This window comes from Scleropages formosus, chromosome 7 (assembly GCF_900964775.1).
Source record: "Scleropages formosus chromosome 7, fSclFor1.1, whole genome shotgun sequence".
Lineage (NCBI taxonomy): Eukaryota > Metazoa > Chordata > Actinopteri > Osteoglossiformes > Osteoglossidae > Scleropages > Scleropages formosus.
Window position 1 is genome coordinate 24654817 of NC_041812.1, and position 15458 is coordinate 24670274.

Genomic DNA, 15458 nt, shown 5'->3' on the forward strand with positions numbered 1-15458 from the left:
GCTTTAGTCTGTGTCTGTGTCAACATGTCAAGGGTGGTACAGAGACACAGCACATAGCACTGCTGTGCTTTGTGTTCGCATGTTCTCCCCGTGTTTGTGTGGGTTTCCTCTGAATGCTCTGGTTTCCTCCCATACCCCAAAGACATCTGTTTCAGGTGAACTGGTGACTGTTTCAGGTGACTGGTGACTATAAATGTAGATCTCAAGATCCCAGGGAGCAGGAGTGACCACCAGCCGTCCTCCCCTCAGAAACTGAGTAGCTTGCAGCACAACAGGTTTCTATCATTCCAGTCTAGGGCGACTTTAAAAACGGTGTTGCGGGATCTCATTTACCCCAGAATAGAGGTGTTACAACTCACCTTCTGACCTCTATGGTCACCTGTGTTTGTGTGTTCACCCCATTGTTTCTGTCCCAGCACACATTGTCCTGTGCTGTGAAAAAGTTTTATTTTGTTTGAAGAGCAGGACACCAGTCACTGTAAATAACCCTAATCTGCACATAAGCTCACACCTCACCCTATCTGTGACTTTGCCCTATGTTACAGTATGCAGAGAGAAGACGTATTCTCTATTTTTTGACACATGCTTTGTGGTATGTTTTCCTCACTTGTCTGTTTTTGAAAAAATGTGCACAGCCTCATGTTAAGCCTACGATTACAGGATAGGCTCTGGAACACAGCGACCCCGTGCAGGACAAGTGGTTGATGAAAATGTAATAAGTCTTGTAGTGAATATTTCATTCATTGTAGCTTTACTTGTCATTTTTACAGAATGGGACATTTCTGTTATTAAGCTTTTATTGGTTGTGAAGTAGTGGTTGGATTATGAATAAACTGAGTTACAAGCAGACTTCCAGTCCTAACGTGTTTGCAAGTTGAGGACCAGCACACAGTACTCTGTATGTGCCGTGTGTGAACAGCATACCGTTTTCGTACTCAACCACAGGATGGCAGCTTCAGGCTGTATTTTCCAAATTGTTTCTTCAACGCACAGCAACTTGCACTTGATTGATATTTTCTTTCCCTGGCACATGTTTTCAGTTTAGACAAATAGGATGGATTAGCTGCACTGTTCAGTTGTGCCCTGAGAAGTGTTTACCTGAGTATGCACGTGTAAATGCACTGTTTTTATGGTGTCGTATCCATTATTCTACTTACTGAAATGTGCGGCTCACAGAACGCAGCCGAACAAAGACATCTGCAACTGCATGTTAAGCGAAATGTAGTGAAGGATCTGTTACGGCGACTTACACACAAAATCTGCGTCGGTTATCGCATTGTTGGTACAAAGGATGTCTTTATTAAATACTACGAGACGTGTACAGGCGCCCCTACGTGCTAAGAGCGGCACTTTAGTGATTCCCTGGTTTGCTGGACATTCGAAATATATACAATCGTGGAAAAAAATGTAGTAACTTAACAAAACGGCACTGTCACAGCACGTACGGACAACGTACATTTCGTTGCGCTTTCGAACGCAGCCCTTTCAGCATTCACTGTGGACGCCACAGTTAGCTTTTCTAAAAAGAGCTCCCATCCCAGGGTGCAAAGTGAGTCACGCACACCTCTGGAAAGAGCCTTGGGTGCATAGTAGCGTGAATTGCATCCCCTCCCAGGGTGGGACCAGACACAGGGTCTGCACTGCATCAGCAGCCCTGTTGCCCAAAGCCATCGCTAAGTAGAACCAGTAGGAATGCGGGGTATTCCAGCAACATGGCGCCAGAAAGGATCACATCTTAAGAACAAGTAGATATCTGACGAGGAGCGGCCACAAAACCTGACAATGGGTAAATACTTAAAGTGACACTGATATATAAACATGTTTCCTTGGAAAAGAGAAAGTAGCTTTTGAACCTTGGAGATGTGTGTTTGTAATCTTCAGTTTGACCGTGAACACCTTATAGCTATAGTTTCTGCAGTGCTCGGGCTACAGCGAACAGTCAACAATGGACAACAACAGATGTTTGTAACCATACTGTAAACTATTACATGTGCTTCACCGATCCATCACAAAAATCATACAAATCTTTATTATGTAGCTATAGCTTATGAAAAAGTTTGTAAGTGGGTTTAAACTGTGCTTGGCATTTTCTCATTCAGCTGTGATGACGTGTGCTGGTGCAATGAAGAGAAATCGGTACTGGACACGTCCTCATGTGGCAGCAGGGCTTCGGAGGGTTCGCAAACCTGGAAGAGAGAAGGGCTACATTACACCTCTGTTTCTCAGTGGAGATGGGCAGTTGGTGGGTGAAAGCTCTGTTAGCGGGCTTGGGCTTTGGCGCAGTGGCGGAAGAGTGTCAGACTTCATGCTTACTCAAGACCGGTTCGCAGCGATCACACAGTGGTGGATGGACAAACAGTTTGGTGCGCTCCCTGGGAAAGGAAAAGTGCAACACAACACTGTGAGAATGTCAAATCCCTGCACATTTTGTGCCAAGAACCATGCTATTCCTGTCTAACAGGAGGCACGTTTCACTTCCATAATTTAATTCCAACATTTTCCATAATTTTTGTCAAATATACTGATATATCATGTATAAGCAGCACAGAAAAGTAGAAGTTGCCATTACCATGCTTTGCCAACAAACAGTAATATCTGGAAACCTACGGGTGACTCAAAAAATGATGCTTTTGACAGCATTAAGGGCTGTCACAGCTGACTGTACTTTGCAGTTCAGTGTGTTGCTCACCGCTGAAACACTCTTGCCCCTGAAGTCACCCTTGTCCCCAGTGGGTGTGGACACACGTCGATCACAGGTGGGGTCCCAGGGGGAGCTGGAACCCTCAGACGAGCCCTCAGGGAGGTTGCCAAACGCACAGCCGCTGTCCGAGCCGCTGGAGCCGCTGCCGGACATGCAGTGGGAGGACGACTCTGAGCTTTCTGTGGCTGTGGGCAAAGCAAATCACGCGACTCACTGCTTTGTCACACGTTGCCCACCATAGCTTTGTTGACCACTATGGTCAACTTTTCGAAGATGCTTAGGTATATCAGCTGATATTAGGCACTGTGAATTGGCATATTGGTCTGAAGATGTAAGTAACAGATCTCTGCTTGTAATGTAAACCCCGTAAGGCGCAATTGTTACTGGTTCCTAACAATATACCACTGGCCGCTTTCCAATGTTTAGAGAGAGACGGAGGTGGGTAATGCTGCACGTACTCATGGAGGGCTGGCTGCTGGTCTCGTGCTCCTGCTCGTCCTCCTCGATGCAGGGGCCAGCAAATGCTCGTTCCCCAGGCGCTGGTGCCCGATTGCTGTACATGTGAAGGTTGAGGGAACCAAGAAGAGAGGAGGACGAGACTCTACCCACTGGCACGGTCACCTGCGCTCTGTTGAAGGGGCTGGAATGGTCGAACAGGGACACTGCTATCGATGCGCGAGTCCTGGATTCTGGAGGCATGAAAGTCAATTGTAAGACGTTTACAATATCATTAACTTCAATTAGCCTAAAGACAAAGGAATAAAAATGTGTTTACATATGATTCCTTATAGGGTGCTTTCAAGTAGCTTTAAGTAAGCTGAATACACATACTGGATTTACCTCTTCCCTTCATGAAGTAGTCTATGGCTCTGTCATTAATAGCAGCATCACTGGGTTTTATATCCAAAAATGGTTTGTCACCCACTCCCATGGATACCATCTCCTGGATGCGGATTTCTGTAGGTGGATAGAAAAAAAAGCTATGTTCCAGCGGTTCAGTGCTTTTCCAAAAGAAAAGGTCTGAATATTTAAATAGTAGCGCAAAATATGAAATAACTGAACAGAGCCTATGTTTACCAAAATCTTAAAATAATAAGCATATAAATTGTATGCCTAACTGTGCATCACCTTTGCTTCGGGTGGCCTGCTGCCAGAGGATCTTGGCAATGTCCGAGGTCCAGGCCTCTTTGATCCCAGCCGTTCCAGCCTGCAGGATAAACGTCTGACTTTTTGAAGTTCTTCTTCGGAACCAGATCTCAAAACGAAGGCTGTTGTCACCCGAGGTCTCGGTCATCCCAATATCAGCAGTCTGAGGTGGAGCACCAAACATGTCATGGCATTAAATGGCAGAGTGTAAAGAAAGCATAACATACTAAAGTGCTACAACATCTGAAAATGCTGGTTTCTATGCTACAGCAGTAGTTATGCAAAGCCTTATTTCCAGAGGCTCATTTTTACAGATCTCTGGGGACCTGTGCGGGGTGAACATGTACCAGTATAGATTACATATCTGCTGAGTTTGTGTTTCCTCATGCAATTTTGGGATAGTTGTACCTTGAAGGAGTGCTTGTAAATATAGATGTCCAGCCCTCTTTCAATTTTTTTGGGCTTGCTGAATAGAACCAAGTCCTCGAACAAGAAGACATGTCTCTGGCATCTTTTTCTGCCATAGAAGATGGTGAACTCATCCTGCCGCACCAGCTGCCCTTGTTCCTTCAGGTTGACCTGGAACACAAGGTGACGCCGCACTGCATATTCATTTCCACCTTGTAACAAGTGCAGACTTTGGTTCCTCTGAACCCAGGTGAACTACAGCGACTCTTTAGGTGACTCACATCACAGTCGCAGATTGCATCCATAGCTAATAGGTCATTGCCGTGACGCAGTTGGAACTTGACCATCTCGGCAGCAGCCCTCAGGTGGCTCAGCTCCTGCTCCTGTGTCTCGCTCACTTCCTTGATGAGGTCCTTGAGCAGTAGGGCATATTTGCTCATGCGCTGGATGGGCTTTAGCAAGTAGGAGGCTAGGTCCATCTTGTCCTCCAACTCTAGCTGCTTGTTCTGGACAGAGAGTAGTTCACGAGTGTTTGGGGAAACGCCAGCATGATGTAAAGTTAAATGAGGAACATTTTGCCTTCATCTGCTTGAATCTACTGTGTTACAGAGTGAACATTAACCTCACAATTATTCACATGCACTGCTCTGGGTGGCACATGAAAGAATATTATGGGAAGTACAGTAAAACAAAGAGTCAAAGAAATCATTCACACAATTTTTTCAAAGCTATTCCTTACAAAAAATAATCAGTGGATTATGTGAAAGAAAAAGTAGAGGATGTTTTTTAATAAAAGAATTAAAATAAGCGTCTAATCAGATGCCTCCTTCAACACAGACTTTTGAACTGTATAAAATGCTACATTTTGCATCGCTCTCATTCTACATCATAAATAATTGCACTTACTGGCTATGCAAAATGTCACTCACCCGGAAGAAGGCATTTCCATGAGTGGCCAGAAGAGCATCAGACTTGGGCTTGTTTTTGCTGTAGAGGGCATACATCCCAAATTGGTCTTGCTGAAATTGATCAGTAAAGAAAGAAATATAGTAAAAATTCTGCCCCTTTATTTACAAGAGGAGTTTTCTCTAGTGCAGTGTAAATAGAAACAAATTGTATGGAAAAATTTGTCATTGTTCAGAGTGTGCAATATGATAATATGACTGCTTTGGTGTCATTAGTATGTCAACATATGACATTGATTACTCCAAAAAGGAGTGGGGGGGTGCGGTGGCACAGTGGGTTGGACCACAGTCCTGCTCTCCAGTGGGTCTGGGGTTCGAGTCCCGCTTGGGGTGCCTTGCGACGGACTGGCGTCCCGTCCTGGGTGTGTCCCCTCTCCCTCCGGCCTTACGCCCTGTGTTACCGGGTAGGCTCCGGTTCCCCGCGACCCCGTATGGGACAAGCGGTTCTGAAAATGTGTGTGTGTGTGTGTGTACTCCAAAAAGGACATTTCGTTCTATATAATGCATGTGAGGAAATGTTGTGATGTATTTCACAATCAGAATGGCGTCTATGAAAAGTTTTTCTCCAGTCTGTACAATCCTGCAGTGGAAACTGCACTTCCTGTTAACTTTGGATGGTTCCAAAAAGATTACCACAAAGTTGACGTATGAGGCAATGATGAATTAGAACAGACCAATATTAGTTTTATATTATATTTAGTTGACTTTGATTTGAATAGATGTCTTCCTACAGAAACAACAGTATTTGACAGATTATCACCAAACTGCAATGCAGATCACACACACAGTTCCCGAAACCAGTTCTGATTGATATTAAACTGGAGGAGCAGGAATGTTGAACTTTGGAAATGACTCTAGAAGGGAAAATCCAGCCCACTGAGGGCACAGACACATGGAGCCACATCCTTACGTGTCTCAGGAAGCAGTGGCTAACGCGCAGTGGGTGGTTGCAGCAGCTCTCCAGCTCCTTCAGGAAGAACTGGCTGTGGAAGTCTATCAGCTTCTCCAAGTTGCCAAAGATAACGCTGCGCTTGCCTCGGAGGTCCTGCGGCAGGTCTGGCCTCTCCATTTCGGGGAAGTATTGATCGATGATGTAGCGCAGTGACCTCACATACTCACGTTCTGTCGTTATCATCTCGTCCACGATGTGATGCAGCTTGCTGTGCAAGACAAACAAGGCAAAGCTAAAGACAGATCGAAAAGGTCCATTGCAAAGAGCCTGGTTTAAGAAGAGGGATGTGCCTCTTAAGGAAGAAGGGTTTCCTCCTCACTGCTTTCAGAGTTAGATTTTTCACTGCTTGCTTCAAACATTTCAGGGACTTGAATTTTCAAAGGAAGCCTAATCCTCTGTTTCTAAGAGTCTATAACTACTGTTATTTCTACTGCTTCTTCTGCAGACATAGCTGTACTTCTAAGACTATTAATGACTATGACAAAGATTACATAGACTTGTTATGATTGATGGCAAATGTGCATTTAAGAAAAAAAACATGTCTGGACATGAAACAGAAAGTTCATTTTTTGTAACAGTAACAAAACATGACACTCGTTTGTCCAGGTCTATGAGGAAGCTAGTCCTTGCCTCCGTGTACTTCGGATCCAGATGACAGGAAGAGGAAACCCTGCTTATTGGCTCACTAAGTTTAATGTTCCTTGCAATTCCACATCCAAGCCTGAACCAGAACGATTTCTCATATCTGACTGACTGGATTCTGCTCTAACAGCAAACACGGAGCTAAGTATTACATATATCACATCTTTCATTGACAGATGGTTTTCCAATCAGTGAAAGAAGATTCTTCACCACAGATCACAGGTGGTAAAACCATTGAGAGCTATTCCAGCTCTGGTAGAGCAATTAGCATATAGGAAGGTCAACAAGGCTATTTTTTCACCACTATAATTTATCAGCCAATTCTAGACTCTAGTGCAAATCACATGGTTGGCTCCTTTTGAACAGTAAATATCTACATTGTTAAAGAAAATGGAAAACTTTTGTACATTTTGGCAGAAGGCTGCTAGTGGTATTCGTATGAATTTGGCTTAACCAAGATACAGACAGAGCTGGATTTTCAGCAGAACAAACAGTATCAAATTTTAGAAGAGACCGAGCAGGAATTTTAGGCAATGCTGAGCCTTTCAGTTGAACTTGGTATTTATTCTTGTGACATACCTGCGCTTAGCTTTGACCTCCTGGGCATGAATGTTAAATCTGAGGTTGTTTGTATTAATCCAGGCACGAGCAGGGAGACGCAAGCTGAAGGAGCGGTCTGCCACCTCTGTACTACTGACTTCCAGGCCTTTGATGAAGACTCCGGTGTTGCCATGCCTGGCTGTCTCACTCAGTGTTCGCTGATAGGTCCCATTCCATGGCACATTTGCAGTGGTGGACACATCAAAGCTCCGCGTTTTCCTCAGTACCCGATGGCTTAGCCTCAGTGCAGGCTTCCGGGGACTGTTAGAGTCACAGGAAGACTTGGCCTGGGGTTCATGGAGAGCTCTGCATGGGAACTCCTCTGTGGAGGACACTACAGTTGACTGTGTACTGTGACTAAATGGTGCCATACACATCAAGTTTGTGGAAATACTTCTATGGAGCTGACAGTCCTGAGTAATGAGACTGCTCCTGGCAGGACTGCTGGCTGCTCTGGAGGAGGTTGTGGCTTGTCTCTCTCTTGCCCTGGGCCCATGAACCACTCTTCTACAGGATGGGCTGCTGGCCCATGCCTCAGGCTGCCTGTGGACTGAAACACCAGAGCACACCCTGGGCAGAGCCTCCCCGTTGCCTGCCTCTCCATTGCCCTCAAGAGGTTGGGAGTGACAGGTTTGCAGTGCCATCTCCAGCTTCTTCTTGAACATTTGCTTGGTCTCCTGACATTTGGACCAGGCAAATGTCCACTGCTTCAGGCCTGCATCATTCCTCAGCTCTAGTGCAAGTTCTTTCATCTTCTGGAACATACTCTCCTCGATCTCTGGGTGCTGCAGACGGTAGCCCTCCAGGCACTTTACGGCCATGTGGCACTTCTCTGGCAGACTGCAGTCCTCTGTGCTAATGCCAGCCAGGTGGCGCATCCCCTCCAATGACCACTTGTAGGCCTGTGATGAGGGGACAAAAGAGGATGAGGAAGGAAGCGGTCAGCATGCCTGCAAGCACATGGAAATGAAAATGTGCAGCAAACCAGCTGATGGCCAAGCTAGTGATCTGATGGTACAATGGGGCTGTTTTATGGATGTTAGAGAACAGACAAGGGGGTCTTTATACAGACATCTTCAGACAAACAGAGAGCGGTCTTCTTTGCCAGTCTAGTGGCTGAGGGCAGACAGATAGGACTCCTGGGAGAAGGAGTGCTTATCTCAAAGAGCTGTACATCATGTGTGACTGAAAGAATGAGAAAGTCTTTGTAGAGTAAGTCTCGTTTCATGTCAGCTAATGCTCAATTTATGAGAGGCCTTTAGACTGAGAGAGGTGCATTTGCTAACAAATCTTTTGAATGTAAGCCTCAGCCATGTCACTAAGGAGGACTATGTACATGCATAGTGTGTATTTTAAACAATGTGTGATGATGTTTTTTATAGTAGGCCACAGATTTTATTTCATAACAGCTGTTTTTTTTTTTCCAAAACAACCGGTGCAATCCTTCTCAAATCTCACCAACCAAAGATGCAACAATTGCATCAAACATGGTGATGCTCCTTGTATATCCCAGCATGCATCTTTCTTCAGATTGTAATTTTTAAACAATTCTTACAACTCTACTTGTGACTTAATGTTTTCCATCTTGCTTGCCAGTGCAAAACTGGAACACATTTCCTTGGCAATACCAGCAAAACACAAACTTTGGCTTTCAACTGTTTTCATTTACATTAAAGTCAGAAACCCTGAAACCAAGCTGGAGGGCAATGTATTGCACCCAGAAGGAACATTTTAGTAGAAGTTGATGGGCATGAAATTTCTGAGGCGCCCTTTTACTGACATTAAACACATGCTGCTGCATGTGGTGGGACATCAAGTTTGAGCCACCAGCATTGACATCCCTGACATTCCAGCTATTGTTGAGTGGAAAATTCCTCCCTGAAAAAACTCCATTCTGCAGTTCCTCTCCAGTTTTCTTCCACAAGATAAAATCCACACTGTCAAGCTCCTTGTACACTCTTACAAAGTACTACCTTTTTCTCTTTGGACTGAACTACAAAACAAAGGAATATAAAACTAACTATCAAAAATTTTTACTGTAAAAGACAGTCAACACCGTATAAAGAGCAAACACACACACACACACACATTTTCAGAACCGCTTGTCCCATACAGGGTCGCGGGGAACCGGAGCCTACCCGGCAACACAGGGCGTAAGGCCGGAGGGGGAAGGGACACACCCAGGATGGGACGCCAGTACATCGCAAGGCACCCCAAGCAGGACTCGAACCCCAGACCCACTGGAAAGTAGGACTTGGTCCAACCCACTGCACCACCGTGCACCCCTCGAGACATAACAAGGACTAGAAAATTAGAGTAAAAATATATGAAGAATGACAATACTGCAGTGTACATCTGTGCGGCATTAACCTTAAGAAGACAACCCATCAATCTAAACACAAGGAAGCAGGGTAAGGAAAATATTGTCTGTATAAAGGAAAACATGCTCATTCATCACAGATAAATCCTACAACTAGGATTTGGGGCCTTGAGGAGGAAACAGTTCCTCCGACCAGGGAAGAATGTGCTAATAACAACACTTTTTGTTTTTATGCAGCGTGTTTTCACAGAAATTTGTTTTGTGACTTGTGGTTTCCTCAGCTGTGCAAAAAATCAAAGACAATCTCACAAACTCACATTAACTACTACCACTAAGTTATGAGCAACAGGGAAAACAAGAGAAGAAAGAGCCACAGCGAACAGTGCCCTGGAAATGCACCCGTACGGCCAGTTCAAGATTGTGCTTTTACATAAAGGTCCTATTGGGCTGCTGAGATGGAGCAGTAAACACTAGAGCAGATGATGGAAATCCTATGATCATTCAGCCCCCGTTTCACAGTGAATCCCCACCATGCGGACCCCAGTGCCTTGCTATCAATATTCATAGGCGGCTACAGGTCCACACTGTACACAGGGGGACATAGTAGCTTCTGGAGTGCGAACAGTTACAACAGTTACTTACTGCTTGTAATATGAAGACTTCCTGAAGCCTCTCAGTGTCATAACAGGCTTGTTTCTCTTGCAAGTGCAAGATGCAGCAATTAATATAATGCCTGTTGCACATTGTGATGTGATTTCTACAGAAAAAAAAGTGTTGTGAGCCTTTTTTCCATCAACATCATGCGAGTGGTTTCTTCTTCCCACTTCCCCCTGATCAGCTGGTCACCTTTCTTCTAATGTGGTCAAAATGAGTGAGTCACCGAGTGCATGACACTCCTGAGATATGGGTTTTCATGTATGAAAGGGTTTTTTGTAATATCTGGCTACATTTGACATTCAGATTTGAGGACCTTCTTTATTTGTTACTGACTTGGAGTTTTTTCCTCCATTTTGGCCTGAGTCCTCTGGATCACAGTGACAAATAGGAGCTACATCATCCCAGTATGTCAGAAATAAATGTAACTGTCACACAGGATGAGAAATTTGTGGTGATCTGCCAGTGCAGTACTGCACTTTATTAACATAGTTGGATTTGATTAAACTGCATTTCAGGAGATGGATGCAGCAGAAGTATTAGATCAGTGGGTTCTTAGAGTGCATTTCATCTGAGTCTGTTGGAGGGCTCGCACCTGCCATTGGGTAAGGCTTTTGAGGACCCCCCCACCACACTCAGCGCAACACCATAAACAGGAGATAGGGTGACATGGGGTGGTGCTGGATTGCATGACACATCTTAAGCAGAAGTGTTGACATTTGCATAGCTTTGTACACCGTCACTGTGTAGGCATTCTGTGATTCACAGGTGCATGTGGGCATGTTTCAATACTTCTTTCCTGAAGTGTTGTTTTAATAAACGTCAGTTGGCATGAGTGTTTTTGCAGCTAGTTTTGTAACTTGCGTGTGATGGCTTGCACAAAAAAAATAAAAAATACTCTTCATAGCATGTTTCGTATTCCTGTTTCAATGATCCATTTTATTTTTTGTTTGCAATGTTTCTGGTCAGGGCCAGAATTTGCTGTAGCTTGAGAAATTAAAACATTGTGACTAACAAGCTTCACTGAACTGAATGCATCTATTCACATATAACTGCTGCTCTATATTGAATTTAAGGATTATTTTGTAGGAGGGCACGGTGGCGGTGGGTCTGGGGTTCAAGTCCTGCTTGGGGTGCCTTGCGACGGACTGGCGTACCGTCCTGGGTGTGTCCCCTCCCCCCTCCAGCCTTATACCCTGTGTTGCCGGGTTAGGCTCCGGCCCCCCGTGACCCCGTATGGGAAAAGCAGTTCAAACGATGCGTGGGCTATTTTTGTGTTCAGAGAGCAGACAGTGGCCTGTGATCTTTAGACACCCCAAGTAACAGTCTTTGGAGTTGCAAAGTATGTTTTAAAGGACTTATGATATTGTGAAACATATACATATACATTGTAGTTGTTTATTTCAAACCTAATGTTCATTGCATTTCTCTAGATTTTGTGGATGAAAATAAAGTTCTATCTTAACTTTAACCCCAACTTCAATGCTGGGTTATATTTCAGTCAAACTTGTATCAAAATTTAAAGTCCTGCACAATGAAATTAAAATGCAGGAAAAAGCTGAATTAGTCTCACAGCGATATATTTAATATTTGTTATGTTTCACATCGTAGAGCTGGAAGCAACAAATCTGTGTCAAAGGTAGAAACGCTGAAGACAAGAAAGGATTAAACACGTGCAAAGGTAAAAAACAAGGTATTATAGTTTGCATTAAGCTCAATTCCAAAAATTTCCAACCAATATTTATTTCTAGTGACAAACTGCTGTCATATGAAGAAATATAGCCAGTGTTAAAGGCAGTCCCATATGTGAGCAGATGGCAAAGGTTACTCTGCACAAACAATTAAATTTTGCATAATCAAGGTTAGGGGGGAGTGAAAGCCCCAAATAGTAACTGCAATTATGCAAATAGAAGAAACTGATAGCAGTTAACCTCTATGGCAGCTGCTGTGTCTGACACAGTGCATGGCTGACCTTCTGTTAGTAGGTCACATGCTGTGAACTACAGAAAAAAAAAAAAAAAAAATGTCACAGAACTGTCTGTCAGGAATTCGGTTAAAAAAAAAAAAAAAAGATTAAATTGATTCCTTATTTGAAGAGCATGGCACGTGATGTGCATAGATGCATGAGGTTTCTGGATGTTGGTCTGATTATCAGCTGAACAAGGTCAGATTGCTGGCCTCCACCTGAGATGGACGCTCAGTGTCCAGCTAGTGAATCAAAGTTGAAGTAATACCACCCACTGTAAAAATGGTGTGTGAGACCCCATGGTGTCTGTTGCCTGGCTAAAAGCCCGTAAGCCCATATGGTTCTGATTACTGAACAGTAGTAAATGAACTCAGCAGCAGGGCTGCACTCACTGTGATTTCTCTGCTTCAAGTATTTGTCACTACTGAATCTGTTCAGACTGTATAACACCATAAAACACACATTTGAGTGAAACAGTAAAAAACTAAAAAAAAAAAAAAAATTGTCCCCAAAAGCAGCAAAATTCTATTAATCCAGCATCCCCTTAATTATTAATCAAATTCCTTGTGTATTGCATATTTAATTGACTCTGTAAAGAATTTCCTCATACCATTCGCTCAAGATCAACATTGTCTTACTATGCACTCAAGGTCAGCATTATCATGAAACTCATATATTCCTTAGTAATAATAAATTACAATGACAAAGAAGGCTAATTTAAGAGATTTTTTTTTCTCAATGGAAGAAACATTTTTACTTCAAGCAGTCTTTACACTGTGCTAACCTCTCATTCAAGATACACAAGACAAGATTTTATACCCCATGCGTATATTACAACGGCAGCACCCAAGGACCCAGACCAATCGACCTCACTATGAAGCCACAGAGAACACCCAGCATTGCCAACATACATCTCCATGACTCGAGACCAAGAATGTTAACTTCCTTCCCTAACCAACACAATCACAGGGCACTAACATGGGTATTTCACTGAGGTTGTCAAGCGGGCACCTCCCTTCGTTAGTGTTTCGTTGAATTAGGCACCTCCTGAAGGCTCAGCAATGCAGTTTGGCGTCCCAGAACCCCCCCCCCCCCCCCTACACATACAGTAGATGTCCTTCACCCTCAATAAATATCGCAACTCCACAAACTCAGGTACCCCAGTTAAACTGCTGATCCATACTTCAAATCCACCTTCTTCATAAATTCATACCATCCATACCTGCCAACAAAACCTGCAAATGCACCACTCCACAAACTTAAACTAACCTAATTAACAAGGCCACGCCTCATTACTTAGTTATTGTTCTCTGTATTATGTTGTGTTTTGCAACATACATTCATTGGTGTGGCTACCTGTTGTATGGGGTGTAACGTGTTTTAAGATACTATCTTCTGTACTGCAACGTTCAAGATCTCTGTGATATGTTTTCCAAGGCAACTTGGTCATGTGTTCTAGGCTTTAAAATAACATGGCCACATAATACACTGCAGAAACCATCAAGTTTTACACAATATTGTAGGTATATAGTAATGTAGAGAATATGCCAAGCAAGGAGCTGCTAGAGGTGGGTTGGTGCTCTTATGGAAAGTTTTCACCCTAAATGCAAGGTAAATAACTTTCTCTGTATTTGCTAATCTTTCTGTGATATGTTTAGTTAATTATATTAATTGGAAAAGACAAAAGCGTAAAAAGGGTGAAATATTTTAACTTTATGGAAAAAGTTGGCTTTATTTCCTTCACTGTGTTTATTGTTTGTTTTTTTTTACTGTTTATTACTGCTTATTGTTTGCAGCAATGAGCCAGTGGTGTTTGATAGCCAGCAGTGCTGTGCTTTAGAGAGTACAATGTACCGTATTTATTGAAATGTGCATCACCATTAAACTTAATTTATTCCATGTTTTTTATGAAGTAATGTGAAATGCATTACACATAATGTATTAAGTACTCAGCTTATGCATAAGATGTTTTTATAGTAATTATGTACTTTTTGCCAATGTTTTTTGTACTTATTGTACTCGGTTTGGGGGCGCGGTGGTGCAGTGGGTTGGACCACAGTCCTGCTCTCCAATGGGTCTGGGGTTCAAGTCCCGCTTGGGGTGCCTTGCGACGGACTGGCGTCCCGTCCTGGGTGTGTCCCCTCCCCCTCTGGCCTTACGCCCTGTGTTACCGGGTAGGCTCCAGTTCCCTGCGACCCCGTATGGGACAAGCGGTTCTGAAAATGTGTGTGTGTGTACTGGGTTTGTAAACATAAATAAATGTGTACATATTTATATTTAAAATTTGTAATAACAATCTGTTTAATGATGGAAAAGCCTATATAAAGCTACTTGTGTGATGTTTACTGGTTCATATGGTGGAATGCGACAAATTCACTGTACTCCAGAATCACGTGTCTGCATCCAAATCTTGCCTGCTGTTGATGTATGTCACTTTGGAGAAAAGCGTCTTCTAATTAAATAATTGTAAATGTAAGCAGCAGAGACGAAACACGCAGAGGTGTTGAAAAGACTGAAACAACAATAGTGGCTTGACTAGGAATGCTGAGATTGCTGGAAAAATTACTACCTCTGACCACTTCATAAAATGATAAAGAGTGAGTATAGACCTTTAGAAAATGGACTGTACAAGTGAGCATTCCAAAAAAGCACCGAGAAAAAACACATCCTTCTGCACTGACCAGGGCTGCTCTCCCACCTTGTCAAAGAACTCGTACAGTTTGACAGTCTTGTCCAGCTTGTCTCTGGCATCCTCGACCCTTTGGGCGAAGTCCCTGAGCTGTGCAGCGAAGGTGTACACCTTGACCTGGTATTCCTGTAGCTCCTCTGTGGCCAAAGCCTCCCATTGCTGCAGCCTCTGTAGCAGTGCCTCCCCAGTCTTACATCGCTCCTGTGAGCACAGGCAGCCACAAGTCTCTCTTTTAGCAACATATACCGTATATTTCATTCTCGAGTTTAGTGTAGCCAACCTCTGATAGGCTTTTCTAATATGAATATATTACATCTGTGCAAAATGTAGTATCATTTATATTACTTTATAGGGGACAGCTGGTAACATAGTGGTTAGAGTTGCTGCCTTTGGACCTAAAGGTTGCGGGTTTTAA

At 43.5% G+C, this 15458-nt stretch overlaps 1 protein-coding gene across 2 annotated transcripts in view; it reads right to left on the minus strand.

The window, feature by feature from the left end:
- Positions 1-799: 799 nt before the first annotated feature.
- LOC108926341 (pleckstrin homology domain-containing family G member 4B-like) overlaps positions 800-15458 on the minus strand; it is a 43797-nt gene continuing 29138 nt past the window's right edge. For both annotated transcript variants that reach the window (XM_018739002.2, XM_018739003.2), the window contains exons 12-23: positions 15053-15244; positions 7394-8316; positions 6131-6380; positions 5185-5274; positions 4537-4761; positions 4256-4426; positions 3830-4010; positions 3542-3658; positions 3160-3390; positions 2690-2886; positions 2314-2372; positions 800-2186 (exon numbers count right to left, since the gene is read on the minus strand). In XM_018739002.2, coding sequence (XP_018594518.1) covers positions 2334-2372; positions 2690-2886; positions 3160-3390; positions 3542-3658; positions 3830-4010; positions 4256-4426; positions 4537-4761; positions 5185-5274; positions 6131-6380; positions 7394-8316; positions 15053-15244 — 2616 coding nt within the window. In that variant the 3' untranslated portion in view covers positions 800-2186; positions 2314-2333. The remainder of the gene's footprint in view (positions 2187-2313; positions 2373-2689; positions 2887-3159; positions 3391-3541; positions 3659-3829; positions 4011-4255; positions 4427-4536; positions 4762-5184; positions 5275-6130; positions 6381-7393; positions 8317-15052; positions 15245-15458) is intronic.